This window comes from Paramisgurnus dabryanus, chromosome 18, assembly GCF_030506205.2.
Source record: "Paramisgurnus dabryanus chromosome 18, PD_genome_1.1, whole genome shotgun sequence".
Lineage (NCBI taxonomy): Eukaryota > Metazoa > Chordata > Actinopteri > Cypriniformes > Cobitidae > Paramisgurnus > Paramisgurnus dabryanus.
In genome coordinates, this window is record NC_133354.1 from 11919950 (window position 1) to 11942016 (window position 22067).

General features: G+C 37.6%; 2 protein-coding genes across 2 annotated transcripts in view; one reads left to right on the forward strand and one right to left on the reverse strand.

Moving 5' to 3' along the window:
- Positions 1-31: 31 nt before the first annotated feature.
- ube2g1b (ubiquitin-conjugating enzyme E2G 1b (UBC7 homolog, yeast)) lies at positions 32-2861 on the reverse strand. The gene is made up of 5 exons (XM_065244180.1): positions 2634-2861; positions 2002-2104; positions 1770-1867; positions 1504-1682; positions 32-1421 (listed from the first exon to the last, which is right to left on the reverse strand). Exons 1-5 carry the CDS (start codon positions 2674-2676, stop codon positions 1335-1337), a joined length of 510 nt encoding a protein of 169 aa, XP_065100252.1. The 5' UTR covers positions 2677-2861; the 3' UTR covers positions 32-1334.
- Positions 2862-7820: 4959 nt separating this feature from the next.
- The window catches only part of atp2a2b (ATPase sarcoplasmic/endoplasmic reticulum Ca2+ transporting 2b), a 42420-nt gene continuing 28173 nt past the window's right edge, over positions 7821-22067 (forward strand). Inside the window, exons 1-5 of the mRNA XM_065244181.2 lie at positions 7821-8386; positions 9002-9019; positions 9106-9188; positions 14513-14617; positions 18599-18737. Of these exons, the coding sequence (XP_065100253.1) occupies positions 8269-8386; positions 9002-9019; positions 9106-9188; positions 14513-14617; positions 18599-18737 (463 nt within the window). The 5' untranslated portion in view covers positions 7821-8268. The remainder of the gene's footprint in view (positions 8387-9001; positions 9020-9105; positions 9189-14512; positions 14618-18598; positions 18738-22067) is intronic.

The window sequence follows — 22067 nt, forward strand, 5'->3', positions numbered from 1 at the left end:
TTGTTATTAAATAACTACTACACTTGGAGCGTAGGGAGCATAGTAATGTTTTTATTCATCTGAACTTGTTAGGCAAAAAGCATAAGTGATTGTTGCAATGTGACATTTTTTCACACAGTGCTCAAAAATTGCTGTAGAGAATCATACACATTGAAGAAAAGTGAGTTTGAATCAAAATGTGACTAATACCAGATTTAACTTATTGCTCAGTATTTTGTTTAAACAGTACACTTACACTTGCATTAGTACAACACCAAACAGATATCTTAGAAAGTCAGTTGTTGCTAAGAATTGTATGCACCGTTGAATGTTATTGAGGTAACTGCTTGGTTGCATGACATAAGACAAACAACATGAAGACAAACATTAGATACGCAAGACAAATGCTACATTTTAATGAGCAATTACATGATGTGGCTTTTGAGAAAGGAAGTGAACAAAACAGGCTACAGGCCTAAATAAGGTTACAAAACTAAGTGTGGGGGGGAACATCAACAAACGACTCGACTCGTATAGCTATGGTACAATACATCATATTTACATACACAAAAAATACAGCCTTTGAGCTTTATACAAAAAATATTCTCTGTCTCATGCAAATATCTAACTTTTTGGTTTGTCCAAAAGAGGATTCCAGCTCAAAAACTGAACAGACATTGAGATTTGACATCACTGAATACAATTTTCCTGTGAGGACAACAACTTAAGGCAGCAGAGATAGAGATGACCCTTGTTGAGAGACATCCATGGTATTGTTTTTAAGGGAGCAGGGCTGTCTGACATGTCAGCGAAGAGGGAAATCAGCACTAGCTCTGGTACCATAAATGCACGAAAACACTCCAGAATTGCATAAAACACTTTGTTCAAAATCGATGGCTCAGTGGCAGATAAAAAAGCGAGTCAAAACTCAAATATCATGCATTACACATCACCATAATTAAGATAATAAATAATTCAGACACACTAGAGGATGGGGGATATTGACAAGAACAAATCGTGCTATAACTCACACATACATGAAAAAAAAATGCTATGGTGGCTTTGCTTTAAACTTCCTAACAGGTGCCAAATCTGTAAAAAATAAATGCTGCCCCCATCTGGAAGTTTGCTATTCATATGGATTGGGAGATGTTTAACATTTGATTTGCGTAATGAAGCATTGCCACACAAAACTTTTACTTGACACATCACTTAAACCTATTAAGTTGATACGAACTTTTAATGGGTTTTAAAATCAACACATTAGGGAAACAAATTAAATTTCTATCGAGATGAACCTAAAGATCTGCAGATGGGAACGATACCACGGTGTATATGTACTTATGATGGGGCCTTTAGTCAAATGCCATCTCTTGGCTTTTTCTCACACAGCGGGCGACTTTCCTCTTGAATTCACCGTTGGGATCTTCTCTCCACTCTTTCTGCAAGGCAAACACAGGAACGTTTTTTAATAAAAGCTGCGATTCAACTGCACAAAACATCTTTTTTTTTAAATACACTTACAGCTGCATCCACGTTTGCTGGTGAGTCACTGTTGGGGTCTGCTAACATTGAGATCACACTAATCATAATGGTCTCTACGGTGTGGATGGGCAGCCAGCGCTCCTCTGGTTTCTCATAGCCGAATTTGTCCTCTCCAGGTTCATGCAGGATGGAAATACACACATCTCCATTCTTAGCAACTATGAATGTAAAAATAAATAAAGAGTAACATCAGTACCAGCCAGCAACAGAGGACCACATTCCCATAAAATATTACCTGCACTCACCATTAGGATGCCAGATCTCTGTAATAAACTTCATCTTGGGAGGCCGAAGTGGGTAATCATGAGGAAATATGAGATGAGCCTTAAAAAATCCACCCTCACTATAAAGCGAGAATTAACATTAGTAACTAGTTTTTGGACCTCTTTCAACATGTCATTGATTTGAAGAAGTCCGGTTTAGTCAGCTTGGATGGATAAAGCTAAATCAGAAAGCAAGATATTGCAGGATACTTACAATAATGTGTCTTGAGGACCGATCACAACAACTTCCCACTGATAGATATCATCATCATCTATAAGACCAGCAGAAAACCCTTCAACTGGGTTTTTGTTGAGTTCTGAAAGGACACAAAAAGACACAACATGGACATTTTTTTACTTAAAAGTGCTCCAAAACACAGGTAAAGAAATACTGCCATGTAACGTTATTGATGTCCATTTAAGTTTGTTAATAAGACGCCAACCTTACGAAATCAATGCACGTGCTGGTGTTGCCAAGTTGGCAAATCAATAAATTATTTGTCTTCCTATCACGTGTCAACTGACCAGCTAAATGTTTTATGTTATTGATAGTATTTTATTATAAACAATTAACAAATCAAGTGTGAATTATTGATGGATTTGTTTGAAATAATTTCCTGAAGGCCAAAGATGGGTGATCAACATGTTTTTACCTCACCAACTTATTCAGCTAGTATCCTAGCAAAAACCTTACTACATAACTACTGGAAATCCAAACCCCATAAGTGTTTATATAAACACCGTAGGTTTTATTACACATCAAGTGTTTATTTGGACCGATAAACACACTTAGCATACTACACTGGAGATCTATTGTACTCCTCATGCTAACAGTTAGCCACCTACCTGCTAGCTGTTTTCGCAAAAGCAGGGCCGATTGCTCAGTCATTTTATTTCAACTAATTTTAACAAAATATATAAAGTCTCTAATAAAAACTAGGTTAAATAAAGCCACAGTTGTCGATGTTGGAGACAAAGTTGTTCGACTCGGAGCTATGCGTCTTCTGGTCTGAGTGTATTTGAGATCTTGTTCACATGCGCCGAGAACTGATACATGTGATATTGACACTGAGCTGTGGCTGTTTCCCAACCGACAAGCAAGTTGACTACATAGACTGCAGTTTTGGCAATCGCACAAGCAGCAGTTGCTAAATTGCTGTCTAGATAGGCATCATAGTAAGGTTTAGCCACAGCCAAGACAACCGGTTCAGGCACCGGTCCATCCACCGCATTTGTTAATCATGCTGCTGATCAGGAGACATATTTATTGGAAACTAGAATTAATATATTTTATAAATAAAATTTAAAAAAAATTAGTGTCTCATAAACAGAAACAAACAAACAAACAAACAACCGAAATGATCCTGTGTTTAATATTTCATTTACATTTTATTGATCGATTGATTGATTGATACTTTATTTATCCCGAAGGAAATTTAAGGCATCCTGTAGCTCAAACAACACAATTCCACATATCACACATACAATACAAATAATTAAAAATATTAAAAAACATTAAACATTTACACAAAGAACAGAGTGAGAACAGTTTGGTGCCAAATATATGTGCAGTGTCACTTTCAGTGACTAAAGTTTCAAATTTTTATGGTTATTAGAGACACTGCCTGTTTATGGAGAGAGAAAATATTTATTTATAACCCAACCCAACCCAATCAACCCAATCGGCATAACTAAAAAAATGTATATTTGCGAAATATTTTGATTTGTAGTTGTTTTAATGCTTGTTTTGTCTTATTTTAAATAACTTTAAGACCCTTTAAAGTTTGTTGAAGACCCTTTGTGGGTTAAGAAATACTGGCTACTAGTAGTACTAAATATAAGCATAAAAAAATAATCACATTTTGTCCAAAATGACAGCGTCCCAGTACCTTTGGTGCATGCAATGAGATCTAACATACACTAGGTGGCAGCCATTGCTCGTATTAATTATGCCTGAAGGTTCTTTCAGTCAAAAACTTACTAGGAAAGCACTTGTGATTTAGTTTTATAGAGTATGTTATTGTTTTACTTAATACAGTCTATATCAAATGATATTAAATGCTTATTCCAAGCTTAACTGTGCTTGCATATGAGTCTTAATCTGTAAATCTGACTGGATTTATAAGGCCTGGCCCGTCTTTATGTCTTGAGAGCTTTACAGTCAGTCTGACACGCCGGAATCTTACATTTAGTTTTTACAGAACCTTAAAAGGCAGACGTTTGGCTCACTGCCCAGCGGCTGATACCAAACATAGACTGGATATGGGAAAGAGTTGTTAGCAACTACATACCACATGCTATGAAACTCAAACAAGAGGATGGTTTTCTGAATAAACAGCCATGCTCAGGTGACAAAGGTGCCGCTTTGTGTACAGCTCCTGACTGTTACCTCTGAAGGCACACACGGTGAGGAATGGTGAACTATGGTTACTGGAGATCTGTCATATGCCTTATCTTTTGGTGATATGTTTAGCATGCAACTGTCACTCTATTATGCAGAGTACACGAAGATACTTTCAATTGAAGCATGCTAATGTGCATGCAATCTTATGGAAAGATCTGCCTCTTCTCATGAACTGCGATCACTGATACAATTTTAACTCTTCCTCTGCTTTGAAATCAGAAGTTGTCATCTGTACAAAACCACAGCAAGCATTTTCCTGGCATTTACAGTGACTATTAAACAGATATTGCAATGAATGCAAGAGGAAACCTTATTTTATGTTTATTTAATAATTGTATTTATTTATCTTAATTAACAAACATTTTTGAGATGCTGACCAAGGTATTTTTTTCTCTCTGTAAATGATAGGTGTGTGTTAAATATGTCTTTATGGGTTCTGCTGACCTTTTGTTAGGCTACAGTACAAAAGGATCATCTTTTGTTTTCATTTTTATGAAGTTAAAGGTATAGTTCACCCAAAAATGAGCCCCATTCACTTCCATAGTATTCTTTTATCCTACTATGAAATTTGTATTTTCTTCATTGGCGGCGGGTCACTTCTTTATTCGAGGGTGCTCAATTTCGATTGTATGTAGCCCGTCATGTGTGTGGTTCGTAATTTCAAAATATGTGTTCTGCGCATCGAGTGATCCTATGTGGATCACGTGTCTTTTCAAAATAAGTGCCTGCTGCAGACGCGTCTAAACGGTTTGTGATAAAAAAAGATGCTTGCATTTGTCAGATACTCGCATAATCTCATGCGTAATCAGAATTTATCGTTAAAGGGATAGTTCGGCCAAAAACGATATTAAACCCATGATTTACTCACCCCCAAGCTGTCCGAGTTGCATATGTCCATCGATTTTCAGACAAACACATTTTCTGATATTTTAGAAAATATTTTAGATCTTTCAGTTGATTAAATGTAATGTTACGGGGTCCACCCATAGTCCACGACCTTCAAGTCCAAAAAAAGTGCATCCATCCTTCACAAATTAAATCCAAACGGCTCCAGGATGATAAACAAAGGTCTTCTGAGGGTAATCCGCGCGGTGTTGTTGTAGAAATATCCATATTTAAAACTTTATTAACGAAAATAAATACCTTCCGGTAGCGCCGCCATCTTAGTCGCGTCCGCATTCAGGATGAGAGCTTACGCAGCCTACGGAGGCTACTCTGCTGCTGCTCTGTGCCCCCGCCCTCCGAATTTGTCATATGTCACTAAGAAAAGTGCGTACACTACGCTAATACTCTCTCCTGAATACAGAGGAGTCTAAGATGGCGGCGCTACCGGAAGGTATTTATTTTCGTTAATAAAGTTTCAAATATGGATATTTCTACAACAACACCGCACGGATTACCCTCAGAAGACCTTTGTTTATCATCCTGGAGCCGTTTGGATTTAATTTGTGAAGGATGGACGCACTTTTTTTGGACTTGAAGGTCGTGGACTATGGGTGGACCCCGTAACATTACATTTAATCAACTGAAAGATCTAAAATATTTTCTAAAATATCCAAAAATGTGTTTGTCTGAAAAACGATGGACATATGCAACTCGGACAGCTTGGGGGTGAGTAAATCATGTGTTTAATATCGTTTTTGGCCGAACTATCCCTTTAAAGGAGTGTCTTGCGTGTATTTTGTGAACGTGAGCGTCTCTTTTATCATAAACGGTTTTGACGCGTGTGCAGCAGGCACTTATTTTGACAAAACACGTGATGCACATGGTTCACATGATGCAACAAACACATATTTTAAAAACACGAGCGACACACATGACACCCCAAACACATATTTTGAATTTGCGCCCCTCGGATGAGCAGTCGCGAGCCGCCACTGGTTTTCTTTATGTGTGTTTTCATTTTCAGATTATTTTTCTCATCCGATTAGTTTACTTTTTACTCCTTATGAGGAGGACCCTACTTGCACATGTATTTATCTTATCTGAATATTGGGTGCTGTGATGTAAATATATAACGGTCAAGATATTGTAATGAAATCACTTTTGTATAAATAAAGAATGTATCTGGACCATCTCACCTATCAAATCTACTTTCATTCAGAATAAATCTATAGAGATAAAGATCATTTGAAGTGCAAGTTGTAAGAAGGGAAAACAACACCCTACTTTGCAGCTATCAGAGATCTTGACAGATGGGCTGTGTTTTTTTTTTTTTTGTCAATTAACTGTTTTCATGTGCCATATCGAGTGTTGTCAGTTAACATGTTTTGAAGCCTACTGTGTATTCATTAATGTTCATTTATACTGTATTAAATGAATTTGCATATCCACCTAATACTGGAAAGAATCACATTTGACTCTGAGATTTGACTTATAAACAAGCCACATGTAAAGCACCATGTCACATCACCATGACAACCCTGTTTCTGTGAAACTAATTTAGCTTTTCATATCTTTTTATCTATGCCTACGGTGTCACAAAATGCTTGTGGACCCAGAGTCCAAGTTAATCTTATTTGTCGTTCCATACTTCCTTTCATCAGTGAAACAGTGTGTAGTAGGAAACCTTATCTCTTGTGACCAAATAAAAGCTGCTTCTCCTAATGATGCCTGAAAAACTGTAATGACAGTGTGTATAATATAAGAAAAGGGATCCAAACCAGACTGCTTTTAAAAATGTAACAAGAAATACAGGATTTGTAACTTTAGACCCTTGACTGCATGTTTAAGTGTTTATTCAGTCAAATATTAATTAACTTTATTCATTAGAAATGGGTTGTCAGGGTGCTTTTTCAAACAACTCTGTTTTTTGAAGCATGCTCTTTGTAGTAGTTTCACCATTCATCAATTGAACAATGCGAGACAATGGGCGTATTCATGTGAATGTTTGACAGAGCTCTTTGATACATCTTTAAAGTTTATATCTTTATAAGTTCATATACGCTCACTTATTTGTGAGTCACTTTGAATAAGTGTCTGCTAAACGAATAAAACATATAACTAACATCGATAGGATTTATTACAAATGTGGGAAGGTCATTTCATGGTCCACTTCATTTCATGTTGAAGGTTTTAACAAAATGCAAATAGGGTATATTTTGCATAAATCAATAATTATCAATGTAGGTTTATTTTCTAAATCTCAATTTCTTTATAGACACATAGGCTACCATAAAATAAGTAGGTCTAATACAATTGTGAAGCACAAATGTATACCTGAAACAAAATGTCAGCAGCAATGTCAAAGGAAATAAAAAATATTAAACTAATATAACTAGGTATCTGAAGCCAACCTTACAGCAACCGAGATAAATCGTGACAACTTGCCCCGTTCTCCTATAGCAGCACTATATATGTTACAAATTAACAAAAACAGTCATATCTTTATTTTTCTTAGATTGTGATTTCTACTTGGACTTTTATGAAACATAAAGTTCATTCTTCACAGCGTCACTACAACCGTCCGAACATTTTGTGCATACCGGGGGTCACTTCACACAGCAAAACGCTTCTTCATCAGGAATGACGTCGACCAAAGCTTCTCGAAAAAGAGGGTCAGCTGATCCACATTGAAGTGACGAAGAAAAGTGAAAGAAAGGAACGGGATTTCCGGAGTCCGCGCAGCCAATGAGCGCATTCCACATGCGGCCAGCGAGAGCGGTGCACGAGGATCAGGAGAGCGGCGGAACGGAGACACGCGATTGGTGCTGATGGTGCAAGAGCTGCGAACACCGAATACCGGCAGTTTACCACCGTTTACGAGAACGAGCCGAAGATAGATCCGAGTGGTTGTTTAACGTTAGTTGGTAAACGTTAATCATAAGGACTCTCTGGAGAGTACGAAGGACTAATAAAGCTGAAGATTAAGCGAGTTTATAATGTGCGATTTATATTTTTTGCCGTATTAGTCCGGGATAGTAAGTTTCTCATCGATCATCGGCATCACTAACCACTGTAGTCCAACTACATTTTTTATCAAGTTTTTTTTGTGGGTCCGAAGGTCTTCGGGACTTAAAGAAGCCCGTTTGGGGAGGTCGAGAGTCCGATTGTAACCAAGGTGTTCGTCTGTCCACGATGGAGAACGCTCATACGAAAACGGTGGAGGAAGTTTACAGTTATTTTGCCGTGAATGAGAGCACGGGACTCGGCTTGGAGCAAGTAAAGCGGCAGCGGGAGAAATGGGGACCGAACGGTGAGTAAGCGAGCGTGGCCCGGCTAATGCTAACTGAGCAGAATTGGGCATGGCGGTGCACATTGTTTGAAAGCAAAGAGAGTGATTTCACAATGTTCATCGAGCTGCGGGGCATTGTTAGGCCCGTGAAATACCGGACGCGCACGAGCACATGCGGCGTTTTTATTCGTTTCGTCAGCCGGCGTGTGTCCGAAACGAACGGGCGTGACGTCAGCACTGCTTAGCACCAGCAGCATGTCATTTATTGTACTGAACACAAAAGCTTTAATTCAACATTATAAAGTGTTATTTTCTGTGAAATCATGAATTATCAATTGTCTGATATAAAAATTAACCAGCATATTGTTATAGTAATAGTGTAGTAAGCATGTTTTTCTGGCAGATTGATTACCATAGCAAATATCATGGTTAAACTAGGGTTACTATAGTAAAATTGGTATATTTGTGGTTACTATGGCTGTACTGTAAATACAATAGTTAGACTATGGTTCCTTTGTTACTTTTTATAAGAGCAAAGGTGAAACTAATTCTAAAATATTATATTACTTTTGATATCTAATGTGCTTGTTTTTTCCCTTTATCTCTCCATGTTGTGAATCTTCGGGTGTCCCACAGAATTGCCTGCAGAAGAGGGTAATCATTTTGGTTTTTACCTCCCTTTTTAATGCATTCACACCCTGTTTTTTTATTGTAATGTACTAATTTTTATTTGTATGTAGGAAAATCACTGTGGGAGTTGGTGATGGAGCAATTTGAGGATCTTTTAGTAAGGATTCTTCTCCTGGCAGCTTGCATTTCTTTTGTAAGTACCTCAAGACAGTACCATTTGAAGGACCCTCTCGAAAATGAGATGGTTCATCTCAAGGGGTTATCCTTGAAGAAAACAAATTAAATATGGTGTCGTCTTCCAAGGTGTCGCCATCCATATGTTGATGTTCCTTATTGTTCTCTTAAAGTCCTAGTGAAATCAAAATAAATTGTTATTGGCTTTTAGCATGAATATGTCAGTATTTAGTATAAAATTGTCTATAAAATGGTGTGTATAGCGAAAATTTGCATTAAAAAACGTAAACATTCACCATTCTTTCATTAACGTCAAAACAAATAAAAATGTTCATGATATTCTGCACTTCAGCTTCTAATTAGATTTCAAGCAGTGAGGTAAACAAAACATTACTGATGACTTAAAAGGGGAGGAGTCGCTAAATATGCCCTCCCTTAACTTCCTGTTTGAGCTGAATTTACGTCAACACATAAAAAATGCACAATTCTAGACACTTGAGTGGCTCTTTAAACCATCAGTAATGCTTAGCGTTTTTCAAATATAAAAAAAATCTGTTTTATCAAAGTATAATGATCATTCTCTGTGTTGTGATTTGACCATACCACAATTTACTATTTTTATTGCAATAATATAAAGCTTAAATATAGTAGTGTAATTATAACACTAAGTATTAAATGTGTAATGTCCCGTTTTTTACATTCCAATGCTGTATATTAGTGGTATATGTATTTAATCGCAGTATGGCATGTTGAAGAGTGAGACAGCAGTGATGACACAAAGCAAGCTGTCATTACCCACAGTATGCAAGACCCCGCACCATGCTGAAAGATATCCGAGTGGTCCATAAATAATTTGTGGGAAATGTTGATCATGTTACAAAATGCCATCCTGTCATCAGACTAAGAGGTGATGATGTACAGTAGGTCATTTACGCTGTTGGTCTTAAGTCCGTTTCTGTTCTAGATCATGTTTCATTGCTTGTATCGGAGGCATGGTGTTAGACAGGGAGGGATTAGAGGGATCTCACTAGGAACGTAATGTGAAGTACTTTGGCCTGGAGGTTAAGTTACTGTTAAAATGACTTTGTCATCAACTTCCTGTATTGAGACCCATGGCTTTACTGAACTATCTCCATTTGTTGCATCAACATGAGGATTATGTGTACATGACAAATATGTAACAGGGAGGAAACTTATAGTGGATCTACTACAGTGAGTAGTTTGGTTGACTTAATGACTGCTCATTCAGTTCAGTGTTGTGACTTGCGCAAGTTTTAATGGCAGTGGGAAAGGTTGTGTATTGTTTATGATCTCTGACCCTTGCAAACAGTTTTGAGCCTCTTGCCTGTTCCTAATAAGCAACTTTTTGAGGCACCCAATACAAAGGCTGTTTCTAAAGATACAAAATATAAAAAAAAATGTACTCTTAGGAGAAAATGTTCATCTTGTCAGAATCCTGTCTATTAAGCATATTCTGCAGGATTGTATTACTTCTGGAACCCATTTTATTTTGTTGATACTTTTGAAAACATCTTTTACAAAGTCTTTCCAAATGTAGTTTTGCAGTTTCAAGACAAAATTTATCTTAACTTTTAGTTTTATATAACTAAATCTGACTCTCGCTATGAACATTTGATGGTGTTAAAAATAAGAGAAACAAAAGAGAATCCCATGATGCATTGTACTTAGGCTTGCATGATAGGGTAGGGTCATTTACATTTCAATGTTATGTTTTCCTGCGCTCTATATTGCGATATGAGATACTGGATGATGTCACCAGATGACTTATAATAGCTCGGTTTAAGAGGAATTATCACTTACATTTTTTTTATTTTGTATAGCTTACTGATTTCTCACAGACATCTGTGGTTTTCTTCTGCCGTGTAAAACAGGGGTGGGGAACCCTGGTCCTGGAGGGCCACTGTCCTGCAGAGTTTAGTTCCAACCCTAATTAAACACACCTGAAAAATCTAATTCAAGTCTTTAGGATTACTTGGAAATGAAATTCAGGTGTGTTTGGTTAGGGTTGGAACTAAACTCTTCAGGACAGTGGCCCTCAAGGACCCAGGGTTCCCCACTCCTGGTGTAAAACCACCTTAAATGGTGTTCTACCTAAAAAAAAGCTCTGTATGTTCTGCCATTTGACACTTGCAGATGCATGTATTGCGATGTTGAAACAATATATTGTGCAGCCCTAATCGTGCTAATCTTGGTGTAAAAAAATCAACAGTGGTGGATTGCATAGTACCCCACAGGTCGGGTCAGCTCACTTTTGGGGGCTTTTCTAGTGGGTACAGTATCGAGTACTCAATACGTGCTTTTTTTTTTTTAAGTACAACCTCTATTGAGGTTCTAAGAGAGCTCTGCTGATACTAAAACGTGACGTAAATATGTGCTATAAATTGTGGCGGACTGACAAGTATATTAATGTATGGGAAACACTGCATTCCAAAGATGTCCTCTCCCACTTTTTTGTATGATGTCACAGCAGTAGGCAACACAAATATAAGGACACTCATATTTTACCTCCCACTATAAAGTAGTACTAAACTCAATGGAAAAGCTAACCGAGCCAAAGTAAAGTAAACTGACACAATGTGACCCGTGGGGTACTATGCAGTGGAAAAGTGCCATAAGATTAGATTTTCCTTTCTAGTAAAAGAATTTTGACTCAAATTCATAAACGTTGTGATCATCTATTAAGATCATCTTGTTCAGGAGTGGGGAACCCTGGGTCCTGGAGGGCCACTGTCCTGCAGAGTTTAGTTCCAACCCTAATCAAACACACCTGAATTTCATTTAATTAGATTTTTTTGGTGTGTTTAATTAGGGTTCGAACTAAACTCTGTAGGACAATGGCCCTCCAGGACCAGGGTTCCCCACCCCTGATCTTGTTGAACAAAATGTGTAAGGGGGCGTGCCCACCGAAGCTTTTACGCATGTGACCGCCGCATGTTTTCAATTGTTTCCAATGGAAGCTCAGCGTTTTTCAAATAAGCCAGCAGCTAGCTAGCGTTTTTTTTTCGAGCAGTCGGTGCTCTGTGTTTTTTCCGCACTGAGCGGCAAGAGTTGAAAGAGATTCAACTTTGGGTAAAAGCTCCGTCCGTCAGCGTCAGTTCTCACACGGCCATCCAATTACTGTGGAGGAGGGGCGGGACAAGTATCACAACAACCAACTGGCTCACAGTTCAAGTATTACGGCTACCAATGCATAATATAATATAATATAATATATATAATATTTTTTAAGTTTAAAATTAATGGGCTCTTTGGTGAGTGAACCAGTCACAGTGTCCAGCTGTCTTCTGCGATGGCCTACAAAATACGCCATACCTGCGGCACTCTATTAAACTTTGATGCTTCTAAACTCATAATTTGATTACGAGACATTAACCTGGATTTTCACAGACGGGGTCAAATATTGTTTGGTGTAGAAGTAGGGATGCACCGAATAATCGGCCACCGAAAATTTTCGGCCGAAAATGCCCCAAAAGAGCATTTTCGGCTTTCGGCCGAAAGACTTTTATCACCGAAACAATACGGCCGAAATGTTGTGATGAGGCAAACAGAAACCGCGACCTGCACGTGCTTGTCTGAAGCAACATGTATGCGGCGTGGATGTATTTAACCGCAAAAAGGCGCTAAAGTACACACAGAGGCACAAGCGGTTGTGTCCGGTCCAGACGTGATCATCACAGTGAGTACGCCCTTCAAAGATCAGAACTCTTGATGTGTAAACTTTAGAGAGAGTCGCGCAAATGTGTCTCATACTGTATAGTCCTTACATGTGCCGAATAAAGCAATGAAAAACAACGTAACGTATTTATGCTGCGCTCGCTGTTTGGGATTCGCCTTCGTTCTCTGTGTGCGCGCGCGTTTAAGTGCCCTCAATAGTGCACACACGAGTGAGACGCAAACAAGCGAACGTAAAATCTTTCTGTTATTGACAGGGCACACATAAACAAAATTATCTCCAAAGTATTCTTTTTCTAATAAAAACATTTGTTTATGTCTTAAGTGTATGTATAGATTACAGTCATAAGTCTCTGCTTATTTAAAGAGACACCTCAATTAACCAACTTAAGTCTAACAAAGAGACAAATAGCTCTAGAAATAATAATATATTTAATTTATACAATAAAGACAGTGTTATGACTCATTTAATTCGATTTCTGTACTTAATGTTAGCTCTTATTAATGATCAGCTTTGTTCTTTTTTTATAAATGTTTGTAATTTCTTTATTTGTTATTAGATTTCCCCCACCCCCTTTTTGCTGATCTAAAAAATAAACCGATCCGTGCCTCAAAAACTGTAATGTGATCTGAACCGTGAGTTTTGTGATCTGTCACACACCCCTAGTAAAATTAGTACACAGTGATAGCCATAAATGCATTTGTACTAATAATTGGCATAATAATTTATTTCGGTGTTTCGGTTTCGGTTTTTCGGCCTTGGTTTCCTTATTTTCGGTTTTCGGTTTCGGCCAAGAATTTTCATTTCGGTGCATCCCTATGTAGAAGCGTGTATTCAATCTGTTAAACAATTTGATAAAATTGACAACATTTTCAACACTTAAATAGCATATCGAGAGGACACTTTTTTTTCTTTATTAAAATAATAGCAAGGGATTCAAACATTGAGCAGAATACACGCGCGTCCCAGATTACCCTATAAAAACAGGATGTTACGGAAACAAAAGTATTGCGCAGACTCACTCTACAGCAAATAATAAAAAACTTTAGCTTTCCCTAGAATATGTGGGAAGGTGCACGCATCTCGCTTTTCATAGACCGAGCCTTTCTGAATTCTGTGCTTCACTGTTAAGGAGTTCGAGTTGCATTCACCAATGAGACCTTTTGTTTGGCCCGGGTACACTTAAGCCCACAGGGTTTGGATTGATTAAAGCTGGAATTTCTTAATTAGATCATATTACATAAAGGACTCGGCTAAGCTGCGTTCCCCTCCGCTCTTTTTGGACGGTGTCAGCATGCCTGTAAATTTACATGACTGCTCCATTAAGCGTTTTGTCTTGGCATGCAATAAATATAGTCATGCTTGTGTAGTTGCTGACGACAGGCCGTCTGTTTTGACACCTGGCACACTGCCACAGATCTCGCCATGCTTTGCAGAGAGACATGCTCGGGGGCAAAAACAAAATATGACGCAGTACATTGATTGAGTGGTGTCTTTTCTGGAAGATTCCTTGGTGTCATTGAGATAAAATCTCCTTATGGCTTACTTCCTGAATGGCAAAATAAAACATAAACTTGAATGAAGTTCTGTTTTAAAGAGACAGTAAACCATTTTAACCAATATTTCATTTTCTGATTTGTTTTCTTTAGGTGTTGGCGTGGTTTGAGGAGGGAGAGGAGACCATCACTGCATTTGTGGAGCCTTTTGTAATATTGCTAATTCTTATAGCCAACGCTATTGTAGGAGTTTGGCAGGTAAGTTTGAGACCCTTTTATCTTTGCTTTTGTACATCAACATGCATGCCCAATGCGCATTTATAAGGTAACTAGCTAGCGTGACCTTTCAATGTTGACACGCATTACAATGTGTGCAGATAACTGTAAATGTGTTTGACATATCGTTCACACCATATGTTCAATAAACCTGAGCATATAGATGTGAACAAGTAGCATAGGCAACCAAAGGCAGGGTCAGTAAAGGTAGAGCTGAAGAAGATGATTAAAGAGTTAATTAAATTACTAAAGTGCACCGTAATGTGCGGCAAGCGTGAGGAAATGTGATCTATGTAACATTAATATATCAACATGTGTAATGCCTGAGCATCTATTATTGAAACCGTATCTTTCTTCGATCTTTAATATACATTGCATGGTAGGACAACAGAGCTTAGGTTTCTTTGAGATATATCCTGACCTTTACTAACAGACTTGTCAACTTTCGTCCTTGCTTCAAGGATTTTTTACTTTGTGGCGGCAGGGTGATTTGTAACAATTGTAGTTTTTTATTAAAGGATTAGTCCATTTTCTTAAAAATCCAGATAATTTACTCACCACCATGTCATCCAAAATGTTTCTTTGTTCAGTCGAGAAGAAATTATGTTTTTTGAGGAAAACATTCCAGGATTTTTTTCATTTTAATGGACTTTAATGGACCCCAACATGTAACAGTTTTAATGCAGTTTAAATTTGCAGCTTCAAATGACTCTAAACGATCCCAAACGAGGCATAAGAGTCTTATCTAGCGAAATGATTGTGATGTTTGGCAAGAAAAATAAAAAATATGCACTTTTTAACCACAACTTCTCTTCTTTCTCCGGTCCTGTGACGCACCAGTGCGACCTCACGTAATTGCGTAATGACGTCAGAAGGTCACGTGTTACATATATGAAACGCACATTTGTGGACCATGTTAAACAATTAAACTGACACAAAGATATTAATTTGTATCATTCGACATACAAATATGTCATCACGTCAAGAAGTATTACGTGAGGTTGCGCTGGCGCGTCACAGAACCGAAGGAAGACAAGAAGTTGTGGATTAAAAGTGCATTTTTTTCCTTGCCAAAAATGACAATTGTTTTGGTAGATAATACTGTTATGCCTCATTTGGGATCATTTAGAGTCCTTTGAAACTGCTATTTTAAACTGCATTAAAACTGTTAAGTGTTGGGGTCCATTAAAATGAGAAAAATCCTGGAATGTTTTCCTGAAAAAACATAATTTCTTCTCGACTGAATGAAGAAAGACACCAACATTTTGGATGACATGATGGTGAGTAAATTATCTGGATTTTTTTTAGGAATATGGACTAATCCTTTAAGTGTAGTTAGCATTATGAATGAAAACATGTGGCTGTTTTTCCCCTGCTCATTTCTAAAGATAGTCTTTATGTCCCATTGGATTCAGACATACAGAGCCAAGACCCTATTTTCTCCAGCACCTCTCAGCGGCCCTAAAGCCCATGTCCCAGATTTCCGTCATTTTATTTTTGTCACCATTCATTACCCATACTAGCCCAAGAATCCTCACCCCCCCCCAAGATCTCCTTAAATGAGTCCGCAGCGGACTACCAGTTAGTATGCAAATTGAAAGAGTGTTAAAGTGTTGAGGATAAGAGACATGGACCATAAAAATCATATTTTCATTTTACTTCTACACTCTGCTACTCGCCATTGCTGGTTGCTAAAGTATTGCTTAGGAGCGTGAGTCCTGTGAGTCTTTCTCTCATACTGTTATCCAAGGCTATGGCTGTTTACAAATGAAAGGGGAGGTCTCTCTTAATAATTCCCACCTCAGCTTCTGCTATCAACAGCAAATGCATTAACACAAAAAAGAAAACTGCATCTGAAGCATCTTCATATGTTCTTCATTGAATTGAAGTATATTGGTGGCCCACAGGAATTTCATATATATTTCCCAGGGGTTCATACAGTTTTTGGTGGCTTGCATCCCTAGTGGCTGGTGTGATTTGTGAGGCAGGATAGGTAATAATTTTCTGGTCTACACAATCACTTTTTCATTCAGTCTGAAGAGCAGCAGCGGTTAGCCTAGGGCAAACCTTCATCAATGAGCACTATTCACCTGGTCTGGAGCTGTGCGTGTAGATTTATAGATGCATTTAATGTCCACATCAGTTTTTCAGCAACCAGGACATATTGAATCATAGCGGTGCAAGAGGCCTATATATTCAGTTAACACAAAAATTAAGAGATACATTTTTGTCATTAAAGGGTCAGTGACAAAAACGGTTTGGCAAGATGAGAAATTCAAAAATCTTAAATTGTTTTAAAAGCATGCATCAGGTACATTTGCACCATTTTTATAAAATTTAAGACTGAATGGACCTGAAAATGTCAAATGGTGTCACCGCCAAATGCGCCAAAGAATGAGAAGTATTAAATATTTTATCCACCTTGATGGCATGTAAGCGTAATCATCAAAAACAAAAAAATTAAATGTGATTTTATTAGTTATTTCTAAATTTAATTTTTAATTCATTTTTGTAATATTTGTCCTGACATGTGCTGAAAACAGATGTTTTCTAAATAATCTTTGGCAAATGATGTAAAAATGTATGTAAAAATCATATTACACTAAACTAGATGATTATTTTATTCCACTTTTTTATGAATATATTTTTATTTTAAAAGATACTAGTTATACCAATTGACACAGACTGGTAACACCACATTGACATTTTTGCAATATTCTGTCAAAATGAAATAAAACCAGAAATGTTAGACTTGGTTCCTTAAAAAAAGAGAATGTATGCAAGTAATCTGCAAATTTATTTTGAAATTTTAACCCTTTTACATTTAATTGAACCATACTGACACAAAATAATTAACGTCACGTCATTGACCCTTACTTTGTTGTTTTGTTTAATGCCATTACATTTATGGCTTTTTATTAACTTCATGGATGTTTTAACTGACTTGTATTCTTAATTTTGACAGACCACATGTATTGGATGAGTTCCTCACTTCTACCAAATCTTTGCATTGATCGAATGAGTTTGTAAAATTAAAAGCTTGGTCTGCCACAGTTGAGATTGTGGTGGTACTGAGGGAGTCCACAATGGTTTTTAAATGATGTCTGAATGAAATGTTTCTTGCAGTTAAACCGGTCGTGTGTTTTAGTTGTGTTCTGATTAACTGGAAAATGAGAAGTGCGAAACATACTGATATCCAAATCTTATAAATTATAATTGTGGTTCAATTATTTTAGTCTGATATATAGGGTGGTTAACTAGAATGAATAACTTTCCTTTATCAAAAAATGATAAAAATGATGCCCACTTTGCCTCAGTAGTATTATGTTCACAGCCTTGCGTTTTAGACGTTGAGAAGCACAGTTCATTGATTTAGCAGGCTATTTTTGTAACATGTATTTATAGTTTATTTCCTTAAATGTCTAAATAACGTCAGCACATCCCTCATGTAGGTTTCCCAGATTTCACCATATGCGAGCCAATGTTGTTCACTTGACATGAAGACTTTGTGTTCCCATCATGCAAGACAAACCACAGGAAGTCTGCTGCCAAATGCACTGCCAAGCGGCAAGTGCTGTTAGTTAGTTCGTCCCTAAGGATTTATCTCGCTGAAAGCAAAAGGTCACGTTAAACACAATGTTTAACTTTAGAATAAGAACTTGAGGTCATGTCAAAGGGAGTTTCTTTGCAGTCATATCTGATGGTACAAGGTTGGCACTGATTACACCTCTGTCCGTGTATATTGTGTATTGTTCTATTTAATGCTTAGAAAAACCTTTTCATTATTATTCATCCATGACTGGAATAATAATTGACTTTTATTGGTCAACAATGCTTGATCACTATCAGAATTTGGCTAAAACATAAATACATTTGCTAAAAGGACAACAATTTCAAAGATTTTCCACTGATATGAAAGAAAGGTTTGCAGCGCTTCTCATTTTTCTCATTTTGTGTTCACAGGAGAGAAATGCAGAGAATGCCATTGAGGCCCTTAAAGAATATGAGCCAGAGATGGGCAAGGTATATCGGCAAGACAGGAAAACCGTACAGAGGATCAAAGCCAGGGACATTGTACCCGGAGACATTGTGGAAGTTGCCGGTAAGAATTTCTACATAAAGTCTCTTGATGCAGAATTTGGTAGATATGTGATATACAGCACGGTCTCAGAAGCAGGTTGAACTGGAAGCAGGTGCAAAGCAGTCAGTCCTATCACCCAGATGGTATCGCTAGTGTGCGAACAGGTCGGTTTCCCAGTGGTTTAGGTTTACTGTGACGCTCTCTCTGAACCTCTTTGTCATCTCACTGTTGCATTGGGTGAGATTGTGTTTCACAGGTAGTGCCAGAGAGAGTTTCTAGAACGTAAAGTACTATACAGCGATTAACTAACTGCAATGTTAAGTTTACACAATTCATCTTCAAAAAAATTAATGGTGCAAAATCAGTTTTTCATTAGTTGGTTTCATTAAAGAACCCATTTATTGTTGTCTGAGAGGATCTCTATGAAGTAGCTGATAACCTTTGGATTGCGTTGCAACCTGGCAACCACAGCTTGTTTTATGGACAAAAGCAATTAAGTCAAAATGAATAATTTCTAGCCATTCCCTTGCAATCATTTGTTAGTAGGAAAGGTTGTTAGCGTGATCAAAAATGCAATGATTTGCTAATTGCGATTTGCTTGACTTAAAGTTTTCCATTTGAGATGATTTATTTCATTGGACAGAAAAAAATGTGTTAGATGAGTTATTGGTACTTTATTTCTGTTGACTTAAAGGGATGGTTTACCCAAAAATGAAAACTTTATCTTTATTTTTTTCCCTCCTAGAACTTTCCCCCCTGGGTTTTTCTCCTAGGGGGTTTTTCAACCCCTGGGGAGTCTGCTAATTTGGCTTAACTTACAGTGTTCCCACAGGTCCTTGAAAGTTTGTAAATCTGGGGGAAAAAATTCAAGGTCCCTGGGAAGTTTTTGAAAATGTAATACATAGATACGGGTCATTGAAAGTGCTTGAATCTATTTTAAGCAAGAAGTGTTCTGGGAAAAAAATCTATATTATTCCCTGTGTAGTGTAGGATAATATCATAAAAATTGCTAAACTGTTCTCTTTAAATGTTTATATCTTCTGTATGCGAATGTTGATTCATTCCAAAATGCTTTTTTGCATAGTTGTGTTTGACACATGAAAACTATTTAACTGTTGTTCCCCGAGAAGGGAACAAGACGCTGCGTCTCCCTTGCCATACTTCCTGCGTCCCTGTTACGCCATCTTTGGCAATATTTCAGGTAGCGACATACTTCCTGGCTCCAGCCGCCGCGTCACCCTGTTTTTGTCGTTAAGCCTCACAATTGGTTGAATTTGATATACACGTTCAGAGGCACTTACCCCAGGATGGGGCCCCCAAAGTGTCACTGCAGTGACGCAGCGCAAGTTCCCTCAAAAGAGATCTGTAACAATGTATCTTAAAGGGAACACGATGCAACCTTGCTCTCACTTGAAATGTCTCCCCACATTAAGTCCTTGAATTTGAGGGTATTGGACCTGGAAAGTCCTTGAAAGGTCCTTGAATTTGAAGTTAACTAAGGTGTGGGAACCCTGAATGTAGTACCCTCTTATATACAGTACATTATTACTATGCTCGCTATTACAGTTAATCTTAGCCGCTGTATTCTGCTGCTTATGTGTACGATTTTTCTTCTGCATCTATTAATGTAAAGCTGCTTTGAAACAATTAAACAATTGTGAAAAGCGCTATATAAATAAAATTTACTTCAATTATTTACCCTCTTGTCTTTTAAACCCCCAATCTTTTTCGTTGTTCGTCATAACTCAAATGTAGATTTGTTTTTGAAGGGTTGGTAAGCCACCTTGGTCATCATCCACTCCCATAGTAGTAATCAGAAAATACTTAAAGCACAGTTCAAAATGACCCAAAGTAAATTTAGGTCTCCTTTCATTTATTTTAAAACATTTCAATATTGAAGAAATTTACTTCACTACTTTCTTGTATTGGATATTGCTGTTGTTTCAGTTTTTAAACATATTAAAGTAAACATCTTTAAAGTGATAGTTAGGCCAAAAATGATATTAAACCCATGATTTACTCACCCCCAAGCAGTCCGAGTTGCATATGTCCATCGTTTTTCAGACAAACACATTTTTGGATATTTTAGAAAATGTTTTAGATCTTTCAGTTGATTAAATGTAATGTTACGGGGTCCACCCATAGTCCACGACCTTCAAGTCCAAAAAAAGTGCGTCCATCCTTCACAAATTAAATCCAAACGGCTCCAGGATGATAAACAAAGGTCTTCTAAGGGTTATCCGTGCGGTGTTGTAGAAATATCCATATTTAAAACTTTATTAACGAAAATAAATACCTTCTGGTACCGGCGTCATCTTAGTCGCGTCCGCATTCAGGATGAGAGCTTACACAGCCTACGGAGGCTACTCTGCTGCTGCTCTGTGCCCCCGCCCTCCGAATTTGTCATACGTCACTAAGAAAAGTGCGTACACTACGCTAATACTCTCTCCTGAATACAGAGGAGTCTAAGATGGCGGTGCTACCGGAAGGTATTTATTTTTGTTAATAAAGTTTTAAATATGGATATTTCTACAACAACACCACGCGGATTACCCTCAGAAGACCTTTGTTTATCATCCTGGAGCCGTTTGGATTTAATTTGTGAAGGATGGACGCACTTTTTTTGGACTTGAAGGTCGTGGACTATGGGTGGACCCCGTAACATTACATTTAATCAACTGAAAGATCTAAAACATTTTCTTAAATATCCGAAAATGTGTTTGTCTGAAAAACGATGGACATATGCAACTCGGACAGCTTGGGGGTGAGTAAATCATGGGTTTAATATCATTTTTGGCCGAACTATCCCTTTAAATTTCCTAAACAACAGCTCAGGCACAAAGAATCTGCACTAAGAGATAGGCAACACTTAATAAAATCTGTCATTGGGTGGTGTTCAAATAACGCCAACATTTTCATTTTTTACTAAACAATCCCTTTAAGAGAAATACCGTGTAAGTTAATAGCTAAACTTTTTTCGATGTGGTCAACTCTATAGTAAATTGGTCCGTTTTTAGACTACACAAGCATGTAGTTAACTTGTCCTTTGCATGTGAACTCATCAGCACAAAGATTAACCGAAGTGCCCCTTGCTCTACATTGCGTCATATAACACGCCACGTTTTTCTTCACTCGCTGCAGTAGATCACCATGACTCTTCCTTATTGCTATTCTCAGTAATTTACTCATTGGCCGGTAATGTTTAGCAAGCACTTTACTGCGAATCCAGGTCCACCTGAATGCTATTTCAAGGTCTCATTCAGCCTGCTAAACTGCGGTATTTGAATAATGTGGAAGTGTCACTTCAACCATGACTAAATCAACCCAATCACTTTGTCATAAGTACCCTCG

Excerpts from the sequence above, each read along its gene's own strand:
- ube2g1b (XM_065244180.1), bottom strand. The coding sequence starts at position 2,676 with ATGACTGAGCAATCGGCCCTGCTTTTGCGAAAACAGCTAGCAG. Across the intron at positions 2,105-2,633 it reads TTTGCGAAAACAGCTAGCAG|AACTCAACAAAAACCCAGTT; the intron begins GTAGGTGGCTAA and ends GTGTCCTTTCAG. Across the intron at positions 1,868-2,001 it reads GGTCCTCAAGACACATTATT|TGAGGGTGGATTTTTTAAGG; the intron begins GTAAGTATCCTG and ends CTCGCTTTATAG.